Below are 22,872 nucleotides of genomic sequence, written 5' to 3' on the forward strand. Positions count from 1 at the left end.
CATAATCATTTACGATTGAAATATCTAGGGAATGGTACGTGTCGATTTCACATATTGTTGTTAGTTTCATTGTTGGAGGCCGCCATTGTTAAATAAACAATCAACTTTATCTGCTACACTTTCTACCAGAAACTGACCAAAGTTAGCACACTCATTTACCGTTGGAATATCTAGGGAATGGTACGTGTCGATTTCACATATTGTTGTTAGTTTCATTGTTGGAGGCCACCATTGTTAAATATATAATCAACTTTATATGCTACACTTTCTCTCATAAACTGACCAAACTTGGCACACCCATTTATAATTGAAATATCTAGGGAACGGTACGCGTCGATTACACATATTGTTGTTAGTTTCATTGTTGGGAGTCACCATATTAAATAAACAATCGTTGGAGGCCAGCATTGTTAAATATACAATTAAAATTATCTTCTACAATTTCTACCAGAAACTGACCAAACTTGGCACACCCATTTACGATTGAAATATCAAGCGATCGTGCATGTCGATTTCACATATTGCTGTTAGTTTCATTGTTGGAGGCCACCATTGTTAAATAGACAATCAATTTTATCTGCTACACATTCTACCAGAAACTGACCAAACCTGGCACAATCATTTAAGATTGAAATATCTAGAGAATGGTGCGTGTCGATTTCACATCTTGTAGTTAGTTTCATTGTTGGAGGCCACCATTGTTAAATAGACAATCAACTTTATCTGCTACACTTTCTACCAGAAACTGACCAAACTTGGCACACTTATTTATGATTGAAATATCTAGGGAATGGTGCGTGTCGATTTCACATCTTGTAGTTAGTTTCATTGTTGGAGGCCACCATTGTTAAATAAACAATCAACTTTATCTGCCACACTTTCTACAAAAAAACTAACCAAGCTTTGCACATCCATTCATGATTGAAATATCTAGGGAATGGTACGCGTCGATTCCATATATTGTTGTTAGTTTCATTGTTGGGGTTCACCATATTAAATAAACAATCGTTGGAGACCGCCATTGTTAAATATACAATCAACTTTATCTGCTGCAACTTCTACCCGAAACTGACCAAACTTGGCACAATCATTTACGATTGAAATATCTAGAGAATAGTATGTGTCGATTCAATATATTGTAGTTAGTTTCATTGTTAGAGGCTACCATTGTTAAATAAACAATCAACTTTATCCGCTACACCTTGTACTAGAAAGTGACCAAACTTGGCATACTCATTTACCGTTGGAATATCTAGGGAATGGTACGTGTCGATTTCACATATTGTTGTTAGTTTCATTGTTGGAGGCCACCATTGTTAAATAAACAATCAACTTTATCTGCCATACTTTCTACAAGAAACTAACCAACCTTTGCACACTCATTCATCACAGAAATATCTAGGGAATGATACGTGTCGATTCCATATATTGTTGCTGGTTTCATTGTTTGGGGTCACATTAAATAAACAATCATTGGAGAACACCATTGTTAAATATACAATCTACTTTATCTGCTACAATTTCTACCAGAAACTGATCAAACTTGGCACACCCATTTACGATTGAAATATCGAGAAATGGGAGTGTTCACTTCTCATATTGTTGTTAGTGTCATTGTTGCAAGCCACCATTGTTAATTGGGCAATCAATTTTATCTGCTACACTTTCTACCAGAAATTGACCAAACTTGGCACAATTATTTACGATTGAAATATCTAGGGAATGGTACGTGTCGATTCCACATATTGCTGTTAGTTTCATTGTTGGAGGCCACCATTGTTAAATAGACAATCAACTTTATCTGCTACACTTTCTACCAGAAACTGACCAAACTTGGCACACTCATTTATGATTGAAATATCTAGGGAATGGTATGTGTCGATTTCACGTATTATTGCTACTTTCATTGTTGGGGAGTATCATTGTTGAAAGAGATAATCAACTGTATCTCCCACACTTACAAAAGGAAAACTGTATCTCCCACACTTACAAAGGGAAACTGACCCAACGTGGCACATCTATTTACAATTGAAATATCTAGGGAATGGTACGTGTCAATCTCATATATTGTTGTTAGTTTCACTGCTGAAGACCACCATTGTTAAATAAACAATCAACTTTATCTGCCACACTTTCTACCAGAAACTAACTACACTTGCCACACCCATCGGATTACCACTTAGATACCTAGGGAATGGTCATGTCGATTTCACTAGTTTCATTGTTGGAGGCCTCCATTTTTAAATAAACAATCAACTTTATCTTTCATACTTGTTATCATAAACTGATCAAGCTTGACACAACTATTTACGTTTGAATTATCTAGAGAATGGTACATATCGATTTCACATATTATTGTTAGTTTCATTGTTGGAGGTTACCAATTTTAAATGAACAGTAAATTTTATTTTCCAAGCTTGCTACCAGAAACTAACCAAACTTTGCTTACTTGTTGACGATTGAAATATGTGTGGAATGGTGTGCATCGATTTCACATATTGTTGTTAGTTTCGTTGTTGGTGGCTACCAATTTTGAGTAAACAGTAGACTTTATTTTCCATACTTTCTACCAGAAACTAACCAAACTTTGCTTACCTATTTACGATTGAAATATCTATGGAATGGCACGTGTAGATTATTAAGGGCTAACAAGGACTAGCCAAATCATGTATAATACGTCAGTATGCGTTGGGATCAAACTATAATTATTCGTGATCAAACGATCTGGCCAAATTCTGATTGAATTTGCTTTCATTGGGGAGGTGGGGGAGGGGCTAACAGGTCATCGGTAAATGTTATTGTTCGAAAAATGAAATAGTGAAAAAAAAAAAACCTTTCATTCAGAACTTTGTTGCTCCTGCTTTGTAACCTTTCTGAATTAGTGCGTGCCGCCAGATCTTTTGTCTCAGGCGGGGCGAGATGATCTCCTGCAGCGTTCCTAGAATTACACTCTAAAAGCCCCTCCCATATAACTGACCTGTGCTTCACAGCAGACGCAGCTCATTTGAACTCTGTTGAGGTTCTGTGTAAGTTTGACGGCTGTTAGGCAAGCTTGCGCTTGCACAAATTGAGAAAATAAACATTTATTATTCAATGAGAAATTCTCGAAATAAATTTGCAAGCTGAATATTTGTTCGCGACATAAGTGAAGGGTAATTGTATGCTCTTGAAAATATCCAACTGTTCATCATAGTGGAAATGGGGAACAAAAAGAATCTAGTGCGGAAATCAGTTCACAGGAACAGGAAACTGTCAGCGAAACGTAGGGCATGGATGACAACTTTTAATAGGTAAAGTATCACAACCTAGATTTTTCGCATGAGCTAAAAATTTCGCTAGATTATAGGTCTATTGTGCATTCTCGTATTATAATTTATATATAAATAATACATATGCATTTAGTTAGGCGTGTGAGTAATAATTCCTATTTATTTGTTCCAGTGGATGAGTCGTAAGCTCGTCTCGTAGTACTGGTAATAAAGGGATACAAAACGGAAAAATCTCCGAACTAGGTAGTAACAGATATTTTATATACCGTATATATATATATATACGGTATATAAAATATATATATTTATATATATATATATATATATATATATATATAGATAGATAGATAGATAGATAGATAGATAGATAGATAGATAGCTCTATCTTGCGTCATTGCTTTTGACAGACGTCTAAAACAAGAAACTGGTCTTTAGGATATATTATTCTGTAATATGTCGTACGTCTTTGGTAAATGGAATATGTTCTTTTTGCATAAGGTGAATCAATGATTGATCAATTTAGATCAATATATACTTCCGTTTAGGCTTGGCAACATATTTACAGAACATGGTAGAGAGATCTTTTTCCAGGAATTGAGAGTCCTCTGAACTTTCCCCTACTAATCTTCACGGTACGTGGTAGTGATTTATGACCCGTACTGGCTAGAAACCAATGTTGTCTCTGTTTTATTGGACAACTTTTTTCTTAGTTTTGTCGGCTGTCTCAGACTGCACAACAGATGACATTCTTTGAGGAAACTCGAAGACTGACAGGGAATCCCTCTCCTCTGGAGTGTTGGAATTTTGTGTTTGGAAGTCCGCCTTGTCACACAAGACGAAATGACTATAAACAAGAATCTTGTGAAGGACAAAAGGAAATGTTCTTAGACCAATTGTTTTCTATTTTTCACCTTTATTCCCGAAAGACTCCACCGGAAAAGGAAATAGAGGAGAGAAAATACGTGACCCTTGAGTTTTAGAATAATCTTCGAACAAACTGCAAACTGCAAGAATTTTTTCTATATTATTCTCATATAAGATTCTAAATATGCTCTACTTTGTAATAAAACTAAAAGTAATGTCTTTGAAAGATGGTATTGGATTTGGCAAAAATAGGTTTCATGGGATGAATTTAATATTTCATGCATACATTAACTTAATTCAATTTTCAGAAATACAAGGTGTACTGTACATGTAATTAGTGTACAATATTTTATTGGTAATTGCCTTTTGGATCGGCATTTAATCATTATATTCCTTTCTATGTGTACACGGAATTGTTGTTTGACAATAGTAAGGTATTTCGTTGAAAAAAAAAAAAAAAATGCTTTTTGTAGGATCATTTTAATTTCAGACATGTAGTCATTCTACTTCTTTTCATAATGTGTAATATAAATTTAAGAACTGTAATTAGTGTAGAAATCTAGCAAAATATTTCGTTGCTAATTGCTTATATAGGATCACTTGAATTTTAAGCATGTAGTCATTCAAGGGGTTCCATAGTCTAGTGGTTAGAGCGTTCGACTACTCTTCACGTGGTTTTGGGTTCGATTCCCTGCGGAATACTCAAATTATTGGCATCTGCAATTATCATGTGGCAAACTGGAGAGTCATGTGATTAAAACACGTGACGGTCTATATAATTAATGTAAATATATACACAGTATAAATGTTTGACAGTAGTAAGATATTTCGTTGATAATTTCTAAATAAAAATTAAATTCCCTAACCGGTCACATACTCTTCTGAGAAATTGGTTGGGTAGTTAGCAATTGTGTAGTTATAACGATCCGTTTCGGGGTTGCTATCCTAAAGGTAAGATTTAGACCTGCAGTTAAAAGTGAGATCCGAGCAGTGGCGTAACTTGAAGCTTCAGGGCCCCCGCAACCCTTAGTTATGCGCCCCTACTTTCTATATATTTTGCGCCCCCTAGACGCGTGCGAGGGTGCTATTTACGCCTATGGATCTGAGTCACTGTAATGTGTTCAATACAGTACTCTCCCACTGAGAATAGAACTCAAAATTTTGTGTAGTAGAGGTACACCTGCTAGCCGGGGGAATATTCCTTACTTGATTTTGAAATTGTGTTCATTGTATTCGATAATTTAATCATGAACAGAACTTCCATCAGAGATGGAGTGGGTCAGTGGAACAAGATTTGTGAGTGGATCAGTGGGTCTTGGGTCAACAGGATGTGACCCACTGCGACCCTCTCTGACCCACCATGCCCCGTAAACCACTCTGACCCACCGACTCATTCTGACCCATGCTAACCTACCGATCCCCTCTGACTCACCGACCCATTGTGCTCAGTGCATTGTAGACAGCCTCTCAACCCTGGTGAATTTGTCTACGTTTTACTTTTAAGGCCTCTTTTTTTTTTTGTCATTTGATTCTATTGAAAAAAAAAAAACTTCAGGCACTTTTGATATTGATATTTGCAATTGTAATAATAGCAATAGGTCTTACTAATTGACTTCTGAGACAGAGCCTGAGTTTTTAGAGGAGCTAACTACTGGGAAAAAATTTTTTAACCACCGAATTATTATATAAAAAATTGAATGTTACTATATGTCCGTCATCATTACGGCCAAATTGCAAGTGAAATGTCTTTTAGTGTATAGTTAGGCCTCAATCCCAACTGGGAAGTTGTCAAACGTGTATCGCTTTAATTATAATACATATCCTAAGGAGGTATTAGGGGTCCCATTTTTTGTGAAAAATTGAATATTTCACAAACCGTTCAACTTAGAGAACTGAAATTCAGTATATTAACTCTTTATTAAAAATAAACAAAACATGTCCTAGCACTTTTTTTTAAAAAAATCTCTTTTATTAGTGGGAGGGCATTTTCTATATATTGGAAATTGGTAGTGGATTGATTTATAAAAATAATCGAAAACGATCTGTATTAGTTGAGAAAGAAATTGAGAAACAAAAACTACAGTGCCTCGCATTTTATATCTACTGCTTTCTATTATAATAATTGCTGAAGCTTGTGTTCATTGTGTGGACCGTTTAGAGCATAAGGCAATCAAGCCATAAGGTTGTGAGGAAAATTGACATAAAATTTATACTGGAAGCTTAATTACATAGGAATTTTAAATTTGTACGAAATGCTTACTTATATGGAAAATTTTAGTTTTTTTTTTTTTCCTTTACCTTGTTCTACTTTACCTTGATTTGAGGCTATTTTGTACTGAAAAGTATCTGTAAGCCAACAAAGAAATAATTATATGTGACTATCAAATTTAAATTCATTGCTATTTGGCCCATAACAAGCATTTCACTATTGTATATCGTAAAGGCCATACCCACCGGTATTGTAACAAAGAGGTGCATGAGCGATGGACCGTAGAAATTCAAACTCCGATTAGTGATAATTTCACAACCTTGTTTTATTACAAGTGTAAACTCTTTAGTTAGTGGAGAGGAGGGCGTGGATCATGAATCAGAGTTGATGACGATGGATTTTGGTGGGTCAGAGTAGGTCACAATGGGTCTAAGTAGTTCATGGTGAATGGTGGGTCACAGCGGGTCACGGTTGGTGTTGGGTCATGGTGGGTCGCAGTTGAAATTTTCAATTTTAAATATTGTAGAAAAAACTTACAATAAACTTATTGACAAGACAAATTCACCAAGAATTTCAGTCATCCTTTGATATTCTACAATAGTAATTCATGATGTAACATTATGCGTATTTCAAATCTGTAGTTAACAATGTAAAACGTATACATTTCTTACAGTTGTAACAGCATGAATTTCAGTCATTCTTTTATATGATGCCAAAGACAAGTGAACCTCAAATATTAAACTTCAATCATTCCATCAAATTGGTAGGTTTGATGCCCAGTTTTGTGTTACGAAATTTAGTCACTGCGAACAGCTGTATTATCGTGGTCGTGAATGTGAACAATAGATGACTGAGGATCTGTCACAATAAAAACTAATGAATAAAAAGAATATAAATGATGTAATAACATCAAAAGAGTGGACTCTTGTGGAAAGTAGAAAACGATCAAAGATAACGGAGTGTTATGAAAATATACTCGAGCTATAGAGATTTGTATTGAATATTGATAATCGTGGGAAGTAAAGTTTTTTCTTCTTTTGGATTCATATGCGAGATCGTAGATTCATTTGTCTTGAAATATGCCTTCACAGTCAACCCTTTTATTTCTGCTCATAAAAAAGACATAAAGTAATGGTATTCCAATAAGCAATTCACAAGTATAAACTGAAAGTCTCATACCCTTTCTTCTCGCTTTCTGTGCTAATCATTCATTTGATATAGTTTATGTTTTAAAACGTTGTAAAATTCACATAAACTAACAAACATTTGTATTTATAATATTGGACAAGTAGAATGCTGTTTCTATTATTATTATTATTATTATTATTATTATTATTATTATTATTATTATTTTCAGAAATAAAGCTCTAACAAGGAAACACCCGAACATTAATAATGAAACTAGTAATCAGGAAGATTCTAGTAGTCCGCTACAGCTTTCATGTACAAATGCTATGGATAATGGCAGTAAAGAATTTCCAATTCCACCACGACAATATCCACCGCAACAAATTGAGGGCGAAAAAGGTAGTGAAAGATGTGATAGGCAAATACATGATAATGATACAGATTTTCGTGTCTTAATCCCAGCCAAGACATATTCTGTTCGTAGAGGACAAGTAAGATCAAGCACTAAAATCGAAGACCTGAAGAGGGAGCAAATAAAACCCGAATCAAATGTACGTGATATTAATCAACAGTGTGAAACTAATGAAAAGAATGCTATCACTCAAACTTCGAACAACGAAATGGAGGATGAACATCTAGAAATTTTGCATGAAGATAATCTGGACTTAGGTGTATTTAAAATTATTAAAGGCCGCCGTATAGTTGATTTAGCTCATGTGATTACTGAAGTGAGGAAAATAACTCAGCACAAGTCCTCTTGTAGAAACACGAAATCACCAGGTAATATGAAGTGTTTCAAAGAGCGAACAGTAGGTTTTAAATCTATTCTAAGTTTCAAATGTTCTTCCTGTGATGCAACATATGATATGTCAACCACAGAAGAGACTGAAAATAATGTTGAAGATGAGGTAAAACCAAAGTCTCCAATAGACATTAATGATGAAGCTGTATGGGGTGCCATTTCTGTAGGACTTGGACATTATCCCTTGCAGGAACTTTTTGCTGTTATGAAAGTTCCATGTATGAGTGGTAGGACATTCATTAAGCGTGAAAAGAAATTAGGCAAAATTTGGGAAGACGTACTCACAGAACAAATTTTGAAAAATGGCCAAGAGGAAAGAGAGCTGGCATTGAAAGAGGGTCGTGTATTTCGCGATCAACCATATACGAGAGTAATCGTTGATGGTGGCTGGTCCCAACGTTCTTTTGGTCATCGATACACTGCTATGTCCGGTTGTGGAATCATTGTTGGGTATTACACGAAGAAGCTTTTATATCTCGGGGTGAGAAATAAATACTGCTACGTATGTGCCAGGGCTTCCTATGCAGGAAAAACGCCAACAAACCACATATGTGCAAAAAATTGGACAGGAAGCTCCTCTGCAATGGAGGCAGACATAATAGTGGAAGGCTTCAATAGAAGCCAAGAAATGCATGGTCTCATTTATAAAGAATATGTGGGAGATGGTGACTCCAATGTTGAAGCGTCAATTTACGAACGTGTAAATAGCTATGGTAGGGACGTCGTAAAATTTGAATGCGCAAATCACGCTGTGAAAAATGTTACAAAGGCATTATTTGAGTTAAAAAAGGAGACAATTTTCGGAAAGCTTCTCACTAAAAACATCATAGAACGAATTTCAAAAAGTTTGAGATGGGTAATCAGTGATAATAATAAGAAAGGAGGGAAAGCCTCAGATCTTCGAGAGCAGGTACAACTTGTTTTCCACCACTGTTTGGGCGATCATAGGAAATGCGGTGACAACTGTAAAGATAGAGAAACTTCTAAAGAATCCGTGATGGTCGCGAATGATATGGAATCTCAAAACATACGCAACAGAATAATAAATTGTGGAAACATTTTATTACGTAAAGCGGAGAGATTGACTGAAGACGCCACTACAAATAATGCAGAAATGTACATGCATCTTGTGACGAAAATGGTAGGTGGCAAGCAAATAAATAGATCGTTTAGGTCATCATATAACAATAGGTGCACGGCAGCAGCTTTGAATTATTCTTTAGGGCCAGGATGGCAAGTTGCTGTAAAAAGGACAGTTACGAAAAGGAGTCCAGATGCAATATCTAAAACATTTGCCGAAAGAAGATTAAGATCTTTAGAGATGAAAAAAAGACAAAATCCAGACAGCTTCTGTAGAACACAAATGAAGCGAAGGAAGTTAGATTTTGGGTTCGCAAGTTTATCAAAATCAAATGATCCGAACTATGGACCTGAAGCAGTGAAACCTGATATGTCAAGAGAGGATTTGAAGAATTACTGTCAACAATTCCTAGAAGGACTGAAATTAAAGAAAGACCAAATTGAAAGTCTACATAATTCAACAACTGATCAATCACAAAATCTACTTTGGCACGAAGAAAGAAGAAAACGCATCACAGCTAGTAAGTTCGGTGAAATAATCAAAAGGAGAGAAACCACCAAATGCCACAATATTGTTCACCGCATGCTGTATAAAAAAACACCGCAAAATGCTGATCTTATATATGGGATAACGAATGAGAAGAATGCAGTTGACTCTTATAATAAATTGTTTCCTTTGCGAAACGTGAGTAGAAGTGGCTTTTGGGTACACGAAATGCATGGGTGGTTAGGAGCAAGTCCAGACGGCCTAGTAGACGATGATGGCTTACTAGAAATCAAGTGTCCCAGCAGGGCTAAAGATTTGTCACCAAGAGAAGCAGCACAAAGTTTGAAAAGATTTTGTTTATATGAAGATGCAATCACAGGCGAGCTTCGATTACAGAAAAACCACGATTACTTCTTCCAAGTTCAAGGACAACTTCAAATAACTGGCAGGCAATGGTGCGATTTTGTAGTGTGGACGCCCAAAGACATTGCTGTAATTCGAGTAGAGAGAGATGACGAGCTTTGGGAAACAAAAATGCTTCCAAAACTAAGACATTTTTATATGAACTGCATTCTTCCTGAATTGGTAGACCCCAGAAACAACAGAAATCGTAATATTGAAGAAAGAAAGTGGACAGACATCTTGCCTCTAGAGTTCTTTTGAATCTTTTGCAGAGAAACTATTGCATTTGTCATTATCACAAACCCATACTGCTCATCGATGAAAGTGTTTTTACGAAATTCTAGTGCTCATTTCCGAAACCACGTGGAAGAAGATAAGCCACATCGTATTCATTTAGATATACGACTCCTGTCAGCTAATGATGCTACTGGTTGATTTCTCCGGCAGCACCAAGGGAATTAGAGGCCAGGTTGAAGTCTTCATCGACATCGCAGCTGTGTCCGTGCAGGTTCTAGTACTAGTGGTCATGTATCAGTTTAGATGTATTGTTTTGACTTGGCTGTCTCCAATGCCTAGACCCTATCATCAATTTCTGGAGTAGATCCATCATTATTACATCCTATACAGTTCTTCGTATGCTCCGCTTCTCCCAGAAGAAGAAAAAGAAGAAAAGAAGAAGATGATGAAACATGGAAGGATGGATATCGTATTACTTCTTTCGGTATGACAACAGCGCCACCAACATTCTCCAGAACCATATCACGGAGAGGCTGTTAGGATGAGAAGATGCATTCAAAGCAAAAGAGATCCCTTTTGAATCACCAGTTGTTTCAAATGCCTTCCTCCACATTTTCCACTGTGGCTTTTAATTACCACTGTTCTTTTATGTAGTTGGCTAGTAGTTTGTACTTCTCTATTTCTTTCTATATGTTTTCTGCAAATTCGAAATGTTTTTCATTGTAATATATTTCATATAGATTGCATTTCATTCCTAGTGCAGCGACTTTAACCACTTTCTAACGTCTTTCCTTATATTCAATTTGTAGCATTAGAATGCATCCGCTGGGACATAGTGCATTGTTTCTCGATTATTATATTCTTATTTTATTATCGCTAATATTATTTCATACATCTTTGCTAAATATTAATACTATAGAAAACAAATTGTGTTGAGTGAATAGCAATTTAATTACAATAAATTTTGAGTTCCAAAGTGTGCTATGTACAGTATACTTTCATGTTAAAATCTTTGGGGTATATAATAATTTTTTACTTACTATTTTATTTATTTATTAATTCACTCATTTTCTTATATATAGCTTGTCTATAACGTTTTGAGCAGAGAGTAAGAAAGCTCTAACCAAATAGTCATTGAATAAATAGCAATGTAGTCACAGTAAGGTATATATGGCATGTTGTATTTCTACCAGATTGTCAGAGCACTAATACTCTCATTTTTTGATGTGAGCGATCTCGCTATCGAATCTCCAGAAGAACATTAAAAAAAGCGTAGTTGTATGTAGGTCTATTTCCTTTAAACAAACGAAGTATGTTGCGTAAAAGAAAATTCCATGTTAAAATATTTGATGGGTAGAGTAGTTTGTGTGGGGTTTGATTGTTGTTGCATGTATCTATTGCATGTTGAATGGGTAGCTGGGAAAGCAGCCAGGATATTCATTCTGACGGTTGCAAGCCCGTGAAAATGCTGAGCAACAGTTACTCCAGGGTAGTAGATAATAGATAAAAAAAAAAAAAAAAAAAAACTACCGTGGCGGAGAGGGCCGAAACCGCCGAATAGTGTGAAATTTTGGGCCGCAACTAGGGAAGTTCTGCCAGGAGCGCAGGATCACATGTATAGGCCTACTGCTCTCATTGTTGAGACACTAAAATCTTCTAATTACTCGTATGCAGAAGATAAACATTACGAAACTATTTTTATTTAATTATTTACTTATTTATTCCTCGGAGGTAGTCTATCTTAGAAGATTACGATTAGCATAGTTCTAGGTTTCAGGGCTGCGCTTCCAATCCACCTCCCAGAGGCGGTTTTTGGGACGGGCGAACCCGACCTTGAGTTGCGTTGATTTTGAGTTTAACGTTCCTTTCAGCAGCGAGGCTATATGAGACAGGACCTACTGATTAGCGTGGAATCCGAACCACATGAGCGAACCGGGCCTTGTTCGTAGGTCCACGCATTAAAGTATATGTAACACACATGTACGTATGTATGTATATATGTATGCGTGTGTGTATGCATGTAGGTATGTGTGTGTATGTACCGTATATATGTAAATTTAAAAAAAATTGAGCCAATGTTTCCAATCCAAATAATAGAGCCCCACGGCTCCAACTTTCCCAGGTCCCGCAAGAATAAATTCCGACTCTGTCACCTTTTACATGTCAGTGGCTATGCCCATAGTATATTCAATATCAATTGATTGAATAAGCTTTTTAAGTTTCTAGCTCATTTTCTTGGAAAGAGAATGCTAAGACTTTCTTAGTGTTGCCACGAGACGACACAGGACCCTTTGAGGCGAAACACGAGACGAGACGAAACGTTTCGTGAAATGTCTCGTCTCGTATCTCGAAAAATACAATCACAGTTTTTGAATTTGCTTCAAAATTTATTAACTCGGAATAAATTATTTGCCTTTGAAATGTATACCATCTTTTATTATTTCAAATGATTCAAATGATTCAATATTTCAAATCCTACAAAGAACTGCGAATACCTAGTTTTTTTAATGACTCTTACAAACAGCTTTTATTTCCATTTTTCAATCGATTGAAGTTTAATTATTTTGTGATAGTGCTCCAAATTCAAGTTCAATGTAAAGCATTGCTTGAGATCAGTGTTTCAGAAGATTTTATTCCGGGGCTGGTGGAGATATCTACGTATAAAAATTCTGTTATAGAAGTACAAGTACAAGTAGAAGTGGCAATTTTATCAGTAACTAACTATTGTTTCATGGTCTTTCTCGTTCCGAACAAAGACAGAAACGTGTCAGCCTTTCTCGTTACTGAGTTTTGAAAAGATGCTGATTTAACAATAAAATTTAGTAGATTTCTTTCATTATTTTAAGATGTTATTCGAACCTAAGCCATTTTTGAAATCGGAAAGTTGTAGTTTTAACCACTTGGCATAACAGCTTTTTCGTGGGCCTCAGCCTTTCTGGTGTTGCCACGAGACGAGGCAGAACCATTCGAGACGAGACGGGCACATCTTTTCAAGACGAGACGCGAGACGAGACGAGACAACCAGAATTCTTGTCTTGTCCCGTGGCAACACTAGATTCTCTAGATATAAAAGTAAAAGGAATGACAACGTTCCTCACGGAGCATGTGTATCTCAGCTTCTTTCTTTCACTGATTTTTGTTTACATAGTAGATGAATATATAGAAAGTAACAAAAGGATGAGATATGCAGATTCTCCTGAAGCCAAATTAAAATTGTAACAGATTTGGACCTTTTTTATAAATGGATTTACCGGGGAACTAAAATCATTCTGGGAACTGATCATACAGTATTGATATAAAAAATACGGAAACAAGTAAAGACAAAGACTGAAATCGTGAATTTTTGTGTTCAAAATACAGAAATCTCGAAAGAATATCTGTTTAGCCGACTTTAATTTTAAAGGAATTTTGAATAAATTTGCATTTTCTAAATTATTATACATTAAAAAAAAAATATATGATCGAAAAAGCATCAGTCAAACTATAAAGGTCAATGGTAGCTTTTGCCATTTCTTACGACCACTATGTGCACCTTGCTGCGAAAAATTTATTCGTATTATAAAACTGATGCCGTCCAATAAATGTCAAATTTAACAGATCTTGAGAGATGAAATGACAAAAATTGTCATTGCCTCTATCCGCATAATGTATTCTAGCCAGATAAAGAAAACCCGTCTCAAAGTTTGGAGCCCTAGCAGTATGACAACCCACCGCCCCCTCCCCAGAAGTCGGTTCTGGATCCGCCCCTGATTCTAGCTATGGGACCCATGTCATTACATGACTTTCCTGATAAGTGACAAGTAGAATATAAATCCCAAGTTCAAAACATAAGGAAAGAAACCGGCTGTTCGCGCTTGAAATTATGAAAAATTTACCAAAATGTTTGAAATTATGATTTTGTATTTTTTTTTTTTTTTTTTTTTTACGAAAAAGAAGAATAAAAATAAAAATTGGAGTAATTTTAATCATGTATGTATAAATCCACCATCTTCTTCAAGTAACTAAATTAACTTCAAGTGCATCAACCATTGTTGACACATGACATCTCGAAAACATTTAGAAATATTAGAGGGAAGAATACGTGGCTGATAATGAGCTTTCTAATTATGTAATAATACTTTTGAACTTACCTTATAAGAATGGCATATTCCAAAAGTAATTCAGTAACACCCTAACCTTAGTTTCACCAAATGATTAGCGACAGTGATACGGCGTGCGTCGTCCAGGATTTAATTCCCAGTTTGACACTCAAACATTGCGGTGTTGACCAAACATTGAGAGAAAATTTGGAGAACTGAAAGATAGCGGCGACGTTGGGTGTAGTTTTGCTGACCACTCATATAAGCCCGATGCACTCGGATCACATGGGACTGTTGCGCCAAGAGTTTATATATATACATATTGGTGTTGTTATTTTACCTTACATTCTCTCAGTATCGTAAGTAAGGACGAATGCTCCTCCCCGCAAAAATGTTAAACGGACCCCCTTTTCCCACGTTCATGAGGGACGTAAAATTTACAGAGAACAGAGTTTTGACTTTCTGTGTCCTAACTAGTGAGTCACTACTTACACATATGCAAAAAATTATTATTATTATTATTATTATTATTATTATTATTATTATTATTATTATTATTATTATGTTGTGCTATAGTTTTCGCCTATTCTGCTGTACCAACCTCAAAGGTCTACGACATCCAACATTTTTAATGAGATGTGGTCGCCCCACTTTTTGTTGTTTGGTTCAATGCTGGTTTCACGAACCAAACAACACTGTCCTTTTCCCACCTTTGAAATACACTAAGCAGTGCAGATCGCGAAAACTCGACAAGTCGCGCTGTTTTCGAAATGAAGCTCCCAGCCATTTAGTCACCCTGATATATCGTCGTCCTTCCCCATTCAAGGCACAAGCACCACACTGACTAATCGAGTGAGATTCCTGTTACCGTCTGGCGCGCAGTTGTGTTATGCCTTGTAGCTCTTATCTTATGAGATATAGTTACAACATCACATAATTTTTAACATCCTAACATTATAAAGTTTATCTTCGAAACTGAAATGGGCCGCTTTTTGTTCTGGGCCTCCCAGTGTTGCGGCCCTTCACTCCTTTAGTTGGGCCACAGCATTCTCTCTACTAAGAAGGATAGTGCCCAAATAGGAAAGTCAAAATTCATTCTGTCCATTTTTCATGCATCATACTTTAAAAAAAATCATATAATACTGATAATTGTAAGAAAATATTAGTATTGTTTGCTTATTTTCTGTATACAAAGAACCATTTTGGTTATTTACCTCATATTCTGGTCAAAAAGAAAAAAGAAGAACTTCATGTAATAAACAGACGAAAGAAAATTAGTCACCGCGATGCGAAAGACCATTCTCTGCAACCTAATTCCCGCTTTCCTTACAAAAGCTCTATTTCTGCCTGCAGAAAGAAAAGATTTATGTTACCCGTCGATGGTTGAGGTTTTGCCCTCCAGCTGAACACGGCTTGTAAAGATAGACTGACTGACTGCAGGTGCACGAAAAAAAAAGAAAGAAAGAAAAATGAAAGAAACAAACTGTTGGATTCCTCTCCCCGCCCACTTCAAGTGTGGATATCCTGGACACATTCAAACTGAGCGCTACGATCTTTCAGTTCTTCCCAGTAGAGGCACCAGCAGTGATTCCTAAATGAAAAAGTGAGCATCTGGTGGCGAAAAGGCGAAGTGCTTGGACAAGGGGGTGGGCACACCAACCTTAAGGAAAGTGAACATCATACAGAAAACATATCATCATCATTATTTTTATTTATTATTTATTTATTTATTTTTTGTAAGAAAAGGAAGACTAACAGAGAAGGAAATACATTATGATTATTATTATTATTAAGTACTGAAATTGTAGAGCTCCCCAATAATGATAGTTTACGAATTTCATTTTTTTTTTCTTTCTTTAATGATTCAGTGCACCCTGCGTACAGTAATTTCTGTTTCAAATGTTCTGTACTTTATCACAGTTTTACTCTCAAATTGCAGATAGTATTTTCTGTCTCAAAAATATATGAATTGAGGATAATTTATATCCATTACAAAGAGGTTACTAAAATGTTGGAGGGGATATATATAACATTGTAAGGTCAGTAAAAGGTAATGCTGTTCCCCAAAGTAAATCTTTGTGGAAAAAAAAAAAAACTATCCGTAATATGGAGGTGTCCATTAGGGTGGTTCATCAGCAATGAGTTTTTAAAAAAGTTTGTTACATAACGAGACACACTGTGCCTTACTTCCATTTGATATTGAGAACTTGTGTGCGAAATATCAACTGGCTTAAGCATAATTAAGAACTCCCCCAAAACGTCTACTTTAGTCGATCTTTGAAATTATTATGCATATTTCATGAAATATATGACCAGAGGGAAATGAGAAGATATGTGGCGTTCTAGATTCTACAGAGGTAGACCTTTCTTCTTCGTCGTCGGGTATAGAATACACTGATGATCCTCAATATGTGGTTCCGAGTCAGGCAAAAAGAATAAATACACATGGAAATTCTCCTTATATACTTTTGACCCCAGAAATAACTTCAGTACCAGACGCTTTAATATATCCGACCGCAAGGCTATGGGAACTACTGGAACTGTGGCTAAATCAACGGGTCTAAACATTGGTGGAAAGACTCTCTCAACATCACAGAAGAAAAAACAGAAAAGAAGTAAGAAAGATTCAGCAGATGTTGGATAAGGAGCTCTCTGGATGGCTTGCTGGTATCACATTTTGGAAATCATTCTGTCCGAAGTCTTCAAGTACGAATATTGTTCTTCGGCAGGGCCGAATATCCTGTTTGCTCGGTTAAAGGAGCAATGGCATTCTCTTGACCACGATTATTGGAGTTCTGCATTCGATGATCCTGATCCGGGGGAAAGATTATCGGAATAAGGGAACCTAGCAGACCTGAAATTCCGAGCATTGAGTATCCTGAAAAATGCAATTCAATTTTCTGCACATCCGCGTGACGATTACGAAGAATTTCTAGTTATTTTCTATGCCTTCTGGGGTGACCAGCCTGAAGGAGAGTTCGCATTAAAATCCCTGGCGCTTTCCATCATGCCAGGTGGATGACAAAGGTTATTTATATGATAAAGATATTCCTCTTTCGGCAGCAGCTGAAACTAACTGCGAATGAACATAATGCAGTTAACTTACAAACATCAATCTTTTGTTCTGTTTATATTGGCATGAGGCATCAATAATTTGCTCACGCTCCGAAAAATGATTTGACGTCATGAAGGACCTTGAAGCTCGTCTACCAGATCGGGCCAGTACCAAAGTGGCTTTAAATGCTCTTTAGAGACATTTGTGTTGTCTCTCGGAGGAGTTAGTGGGACTTGCCTTTCTTGATGAACGAGTCTCTTACCAGGACAAAAGGAAGATGGTGGATAAATTGGACACCCAGAAGGGAAAGAACTCAAAGGGTTAGAGAGAAAGAACTTATTTCTGACAGCCCTCCACGACTGCACCACCAAGAAAACGAGAAAAATTTTCCATGTGATACTTCCAAATGGCCAAGAGAAGTCTCTTACCTCTTTCGCGATAGATCCACCAACATGGGAGGATGATGCTGTATACCAGAAATTTAAGAATACTCTCAAGATCATGACAGTTGTCAACGACACTGCTGAAAGTCCGATCGCTCTTGCTACTAATTTTAACAATTACCTAACGAAGGATGAGTCCCAGAAACAGTACCTTCTAAAGTTGGTTGCAAAGCATCGTAAAGATCTGTTCAGAAGTCTTTATTTGTTTGACGTGAAATGTTACAAGTGCGACATGTTCATCTTTAGACGCTACCTGCATTGTAGATTCATTTAACATAGATTTTTACATTTCCACTTTTGTACTGACATAATCATTTTCTTTAAAAGTGGGGAAAAACAAATGGATGCACCCAGTCAACGTAGAAAATTGTGCGCACGTAGTGATTCGTTTCGTATCGAAATGTTGTTTATCTGCATATAAGCAGTTTCAAAATTATTTTGAAAATAAGAAAATCATTTTTTGAGAGGCCCCTAATTTGGACTAGGAAGACAAAATTTCGTAAGTGAACCGTTTGTAGAAGTGGTACAAATTGAAGATGGGTCCTTCTTTCTTTTACAGGACAAGAAAGCCAAATTAGTGTTTTTCTGCTAGCAGTAAATATGGTCGTGCTTTAAAACCCCCTGAGAAGGTTGAAATACAGAGTATATAAACTCAAAAATAGTACTAGTACTAACGTATTTAATGTTTATGGTCTATAGTTTTGTTCATTTGTCGTTTAAGATTATGACGTCAAAATGCATTCGAAGAGGAGTTCTTTCAACATGTGAAACATATCGACAGTAACAACCATTCTACTAAAGTAAGTATGTAGTATTTTCAAAGTGTTAAATAATTACGCAGAGAATGCATTACTTCTTTTTTGACTTTCGCAATATTTTGACAAACGTGAAAACGTAGGGACTAAACTAATGAGCATGTTTAATATTACAAGGACGTTTAAAGAATACAAAATTAAGATACAATTGCAATTTTCGCCATTAAGTTAGAACCTTTTATGAATTACGACTAAATGAAACAAAGTTTAACTTTATATTCACCTGAAAGCAATCGCATTCTTCCACGTAACTGCGGATCCGGTCCACGAAATCGTCCTCGAACTGATCCTTTTTCCACAGATTGGTCCCATAATTGAAGATATCAAATGGCATTACATCGTTATTGTGGTTGTATTCGTTAATAATTGAAACAGTTCGTGGATGAAAGCGAACACGTAAATAATCCGACCAAACTTTCACCTGATTACTAAGATCAAATAGCTTCGCTTGAGAAGGTGGTGGCTCCCCTGAAAAGAAAACAACAATTAGTACCATAATCTTAATATATCTCTCCGTTTACAAGTTACTTAATGACGTTAGGATGCATATCAAATAATCAACACAAAAATTAAATGCTCATCCAAACACCCAAATAGTAAATTAACGCAGACGTTTCAACGACAAGTTGTCATCCTCAGTGGAAATCTACTTTAGAACACATATTTTGACCAGTCTCCTCCACTGTAAAAATAATGTTTGGTTCTTGAATCATCGCTGTTAAATCTTATTGTTGATACTTTACACTACCGGTCATAAACTTGAATACACCTTTCGAATTATAGAGATATAATGTGCAGATAACAGAAAAACAGCCTTATGATTATTAGTTAGGTTTTATTAATATATAATATAATCATAGCCATAAAACACTAGCCAGAGTTGTTATCAATATGCTCAAAATAATCAGATTTTACTCTCTTTAAAGTATTCACTATGCCTTGATTGCTGCTTCTCAGATTCAAGACATTCTACGTATTACCCTGTCCAAGAGTGACTCTCCAATTCGGTTCAATTCTGTTCAAAGAATCTTTCAGAATTCGTGCTATGGTGACTTGGAGGACAGCCCTGTCTAAATGATCCCACCGGAATATAATAAGATTAGTCAGGACTTTGTAAGGGTCAAATCATAGTTTCTAGCCAATGAAGCCAATCTGAAACCAATATGTTCAGTTAGTTCGCGAAACTGTCACACATTTATTATTTTATAATAAACGTTGCTTTGCTCAGCAATTTGTATTTTAGTGTAAGTTATTCAATATAGCAAAGCTAGTATGAATCAGTTAGTCATAGTTTCTAGTATGCTTTTGCGTGTGTTATGTGCCAAGTATGCCCTACATAGTCGAGATAGTGTTTCGCATTGTTATCAGCTTGAAACACAAAGTCTCCCCCAATCAGGCAGATACAGAATCTTGTGATACATTTTAGCGTGTATATTACTATCTATCTTTATCAGGATCCTACATGTCCAAAATGACCGCAAACAATCAGAGACCCCACACCTTGCTTTATATATGTACTGATCACTCAAATCCTTCCCAACAAATCGGCGCATAAACACATGCTTCTTGAACCCAAACTTCGACTCACCGGTGAACAAGACTTTCTCCACTGTTCCTGCTTCATTCTTTATGTTATCTTGCCTAACAAAGTATCTTTGTCTTGTTAACAGCCCATAGTAGTGACATTTTGGTGGTAACATATTCATTAAATCCCAAGGCGCACAGCTGTCGTCTTGTATGTTTTTCCTGTTGCATTTTGTAGGTCGACGCATATTTTACAAGGTGTTTTAAACGAACTTCTCTTGTTCGCAATTGAAATGAATGTTTCTTCTTGTTTTTGTTGTACTTTGTGACTTTCCTAGACGCAGGAAATCGTGGAGATGCCTATTTCTGCATTTCTTCGTACGGTCGACTGAACTTCCTAAATTGAAACCTTTCGCAATTTTGGAATTCTCTTATCGAATGGCCTGCATCTCTCAACGGAACTATCGCTGCAAGTGTTTCGTTGCTGAATTCTTTTCTGGGAGCCATGTACGTACTTCTATCGAAGACATTTTCGATACACACGATTACAAAAACACGGAACACTTACTATTGCTTGTTTCGACACGATATGCTGTCTAGCTCTACGACCCTCATAATGTAATTCGGACGGTTATCTTCGCTAGTGATGTCTTTACCTGGAAGTTTTGCAACACAGTGCATCTTGGGTGGCACAATAACAATTTTTACTACACTAATTCACCTTTTCCTTCCATCACATTGAATATACGAGTTTGATACAATCGTAACCCCTGAAGACACATTCTTTTGAATAAAAATAGACGTTTGCACACGCACGTACGGGGGCCATGCCGAAAGTTTTTAGCTCTGACCACAAGAAGCATCGAACTGGAACAAAACATTTACAGTTTTTCAAAGTAATCTCCACGGACACGAATACAATTTTGCATACTTTCAAACCACTTAGAAAACTGTTCATTCCACAATTTTCGTCTATATTATCCACAGACTCCAAGTAAGCACCAATCGCATCATCATCATCCCATGAAAAGCGACGTCCACTCAAGTGTTCCTTCACTTTGGGAAACAAAAAAATCGCACAAGATCAAGTCCGGCGAATAGGGTGGATGTGGCAGCACTCTGACTCCTTCCTGGTTCAAAAAGTCTACAGTTCTTGCAGCACTGTGGGCACTTGCATTGTCATGATGCAACAGAGGATGGCCGAGTTTTGATCTTGGATGTTGGGCCTTCCATTTTTTGAACACAGTGGGAAGACAAATTGTTGAGTACCACTCAGCATTCACCGTACGCCGATTGTCAAGTACAACAGTCACAACATGTCCCTTCCGTGAGAAAAAAGACGCAACCATTTTCTTTCCAACACTCCAAGGTCTCTTCACTTTGGTTGGGGGATCTTCATTCTCGAAGCACCACACTTGCGACTGCTGCTTGGTAAGCAGATCATAATGATAAATCCACGTTTCATCACCCGTGACGATGTTGTAAACATCACGACTTGCCCCCTGGTTGAATTTATTCAACATAAATTCACACCATTCCACCCTACCCTCTTTTTCCTTTCCGTGAGTAAATGGGCGACCCAACGAGAAAACCTTTTCCTGAGACCCAATGTTGAGAGTCGCTTCGATCTCCAGGAAAGATACATGGGGATCATCTTTCACCACTTGCCTCACACATTCGATGTTTTCGGGAGTCACTGCAGTGTTTGGCCGTCCGGAACGAAGTTCATCTTCAAGTGACGTACGTCCCCTTTTAAATTCCCGAAACCAATTTTCAACACTGGCTCGCGAAGGAGCAGATTCCCCAAAAGTATTCACCGAAGTTTCAGGGCACTGCCCCGCGGTTAAGCCCTTCTTGTAATCGTAGAAAATCATAGCGCGAAAGTCACATCTTGACAGCTCCATGGCTAACTAGACAATAGGTCACGCGCGTTTCCTTATCTCTCTTATCTCTGACCATGCTATCACAGACTCATTGTTGCCATTGATGGCTGAGTCACACAATATCAGTGTCGAATGCAATAAACAAAATCTTGCTAAGATGTTAGATTATTGCGCTGCTAAAAACTTTCGGCATGGCCCTCGTATGCATATGCCGCTCTCATTTACGTGCTAATGTATTTTGTTGCTCGGATACCTTGAATTTTTAGGCCGTATTCAAGCTTATGACCAATAGTGTATGCTATCTTCTCATTACCTTTACCCAAAATCTAAGAAAATAAAAAAACCAGCATTGATAATTAAATCACGCTTTTAAGTTTTAAGGATTTTTATCTTCAGTTGTTTACTCACTAAACAGATAACATTAAGTGCAGTTAAACAGACATAGTATAAATCCGTGCTCAACAACTCTTAACAATTCCACCTCACTTTACCCTAAATAATCGATACAAACATCAGTCAGAATCGTTTAGAAGAGATTTATAAAACCTGAATTGTTTTTAAGCAACGCAGACTTCTCAAGGAATATGCACTGAAA

At 36.7% G+C, this 22,872-nt stretch overlaps 1 protein-coding gene across 2 annotated transcripts in view; it reads right to left on the bottom strand.

Moving 5' to 3' along the window:
* The window catches only part of mst (misato mitochondrial distribution and morphology regulator), a 79,310-nt gene that overhangs the window by 37,746 nt on the left and 18,692 nt on the right, over window positions 1-22,872 (bottom strand). For both annotated transcript variants that reach the window (XR_014129423.1, XM_081747523.1), the window contains exon 4: window positions 19,094-19,338. Coding sequence is in view for 1 of the 2 variants with exons in the window: in XM_081747523.1 (XP_081603649.1) it covers window positions 19,094-19,338 (245 nt within the window). In the remaining variant the exon portion in view is untranslated. The remainder of the gene's footprint in view (window positions 1-19,093; window positions 19,339-22,872) is intronic.

Source organism: Thermobia domestica, chromosome 2 (assembly GCF_964235325.1).
Source record: "Thermobia domestica chromosome 2, izTheDome1.hap1.1, whole genome shotgun sequence".
NCBI classification, from domain to species: Eukaryota; Metazoa; Arthropoda; class Insecta; order Zygentoma; family Lepismatidae; genus Thermobia; species Thermobia domestica.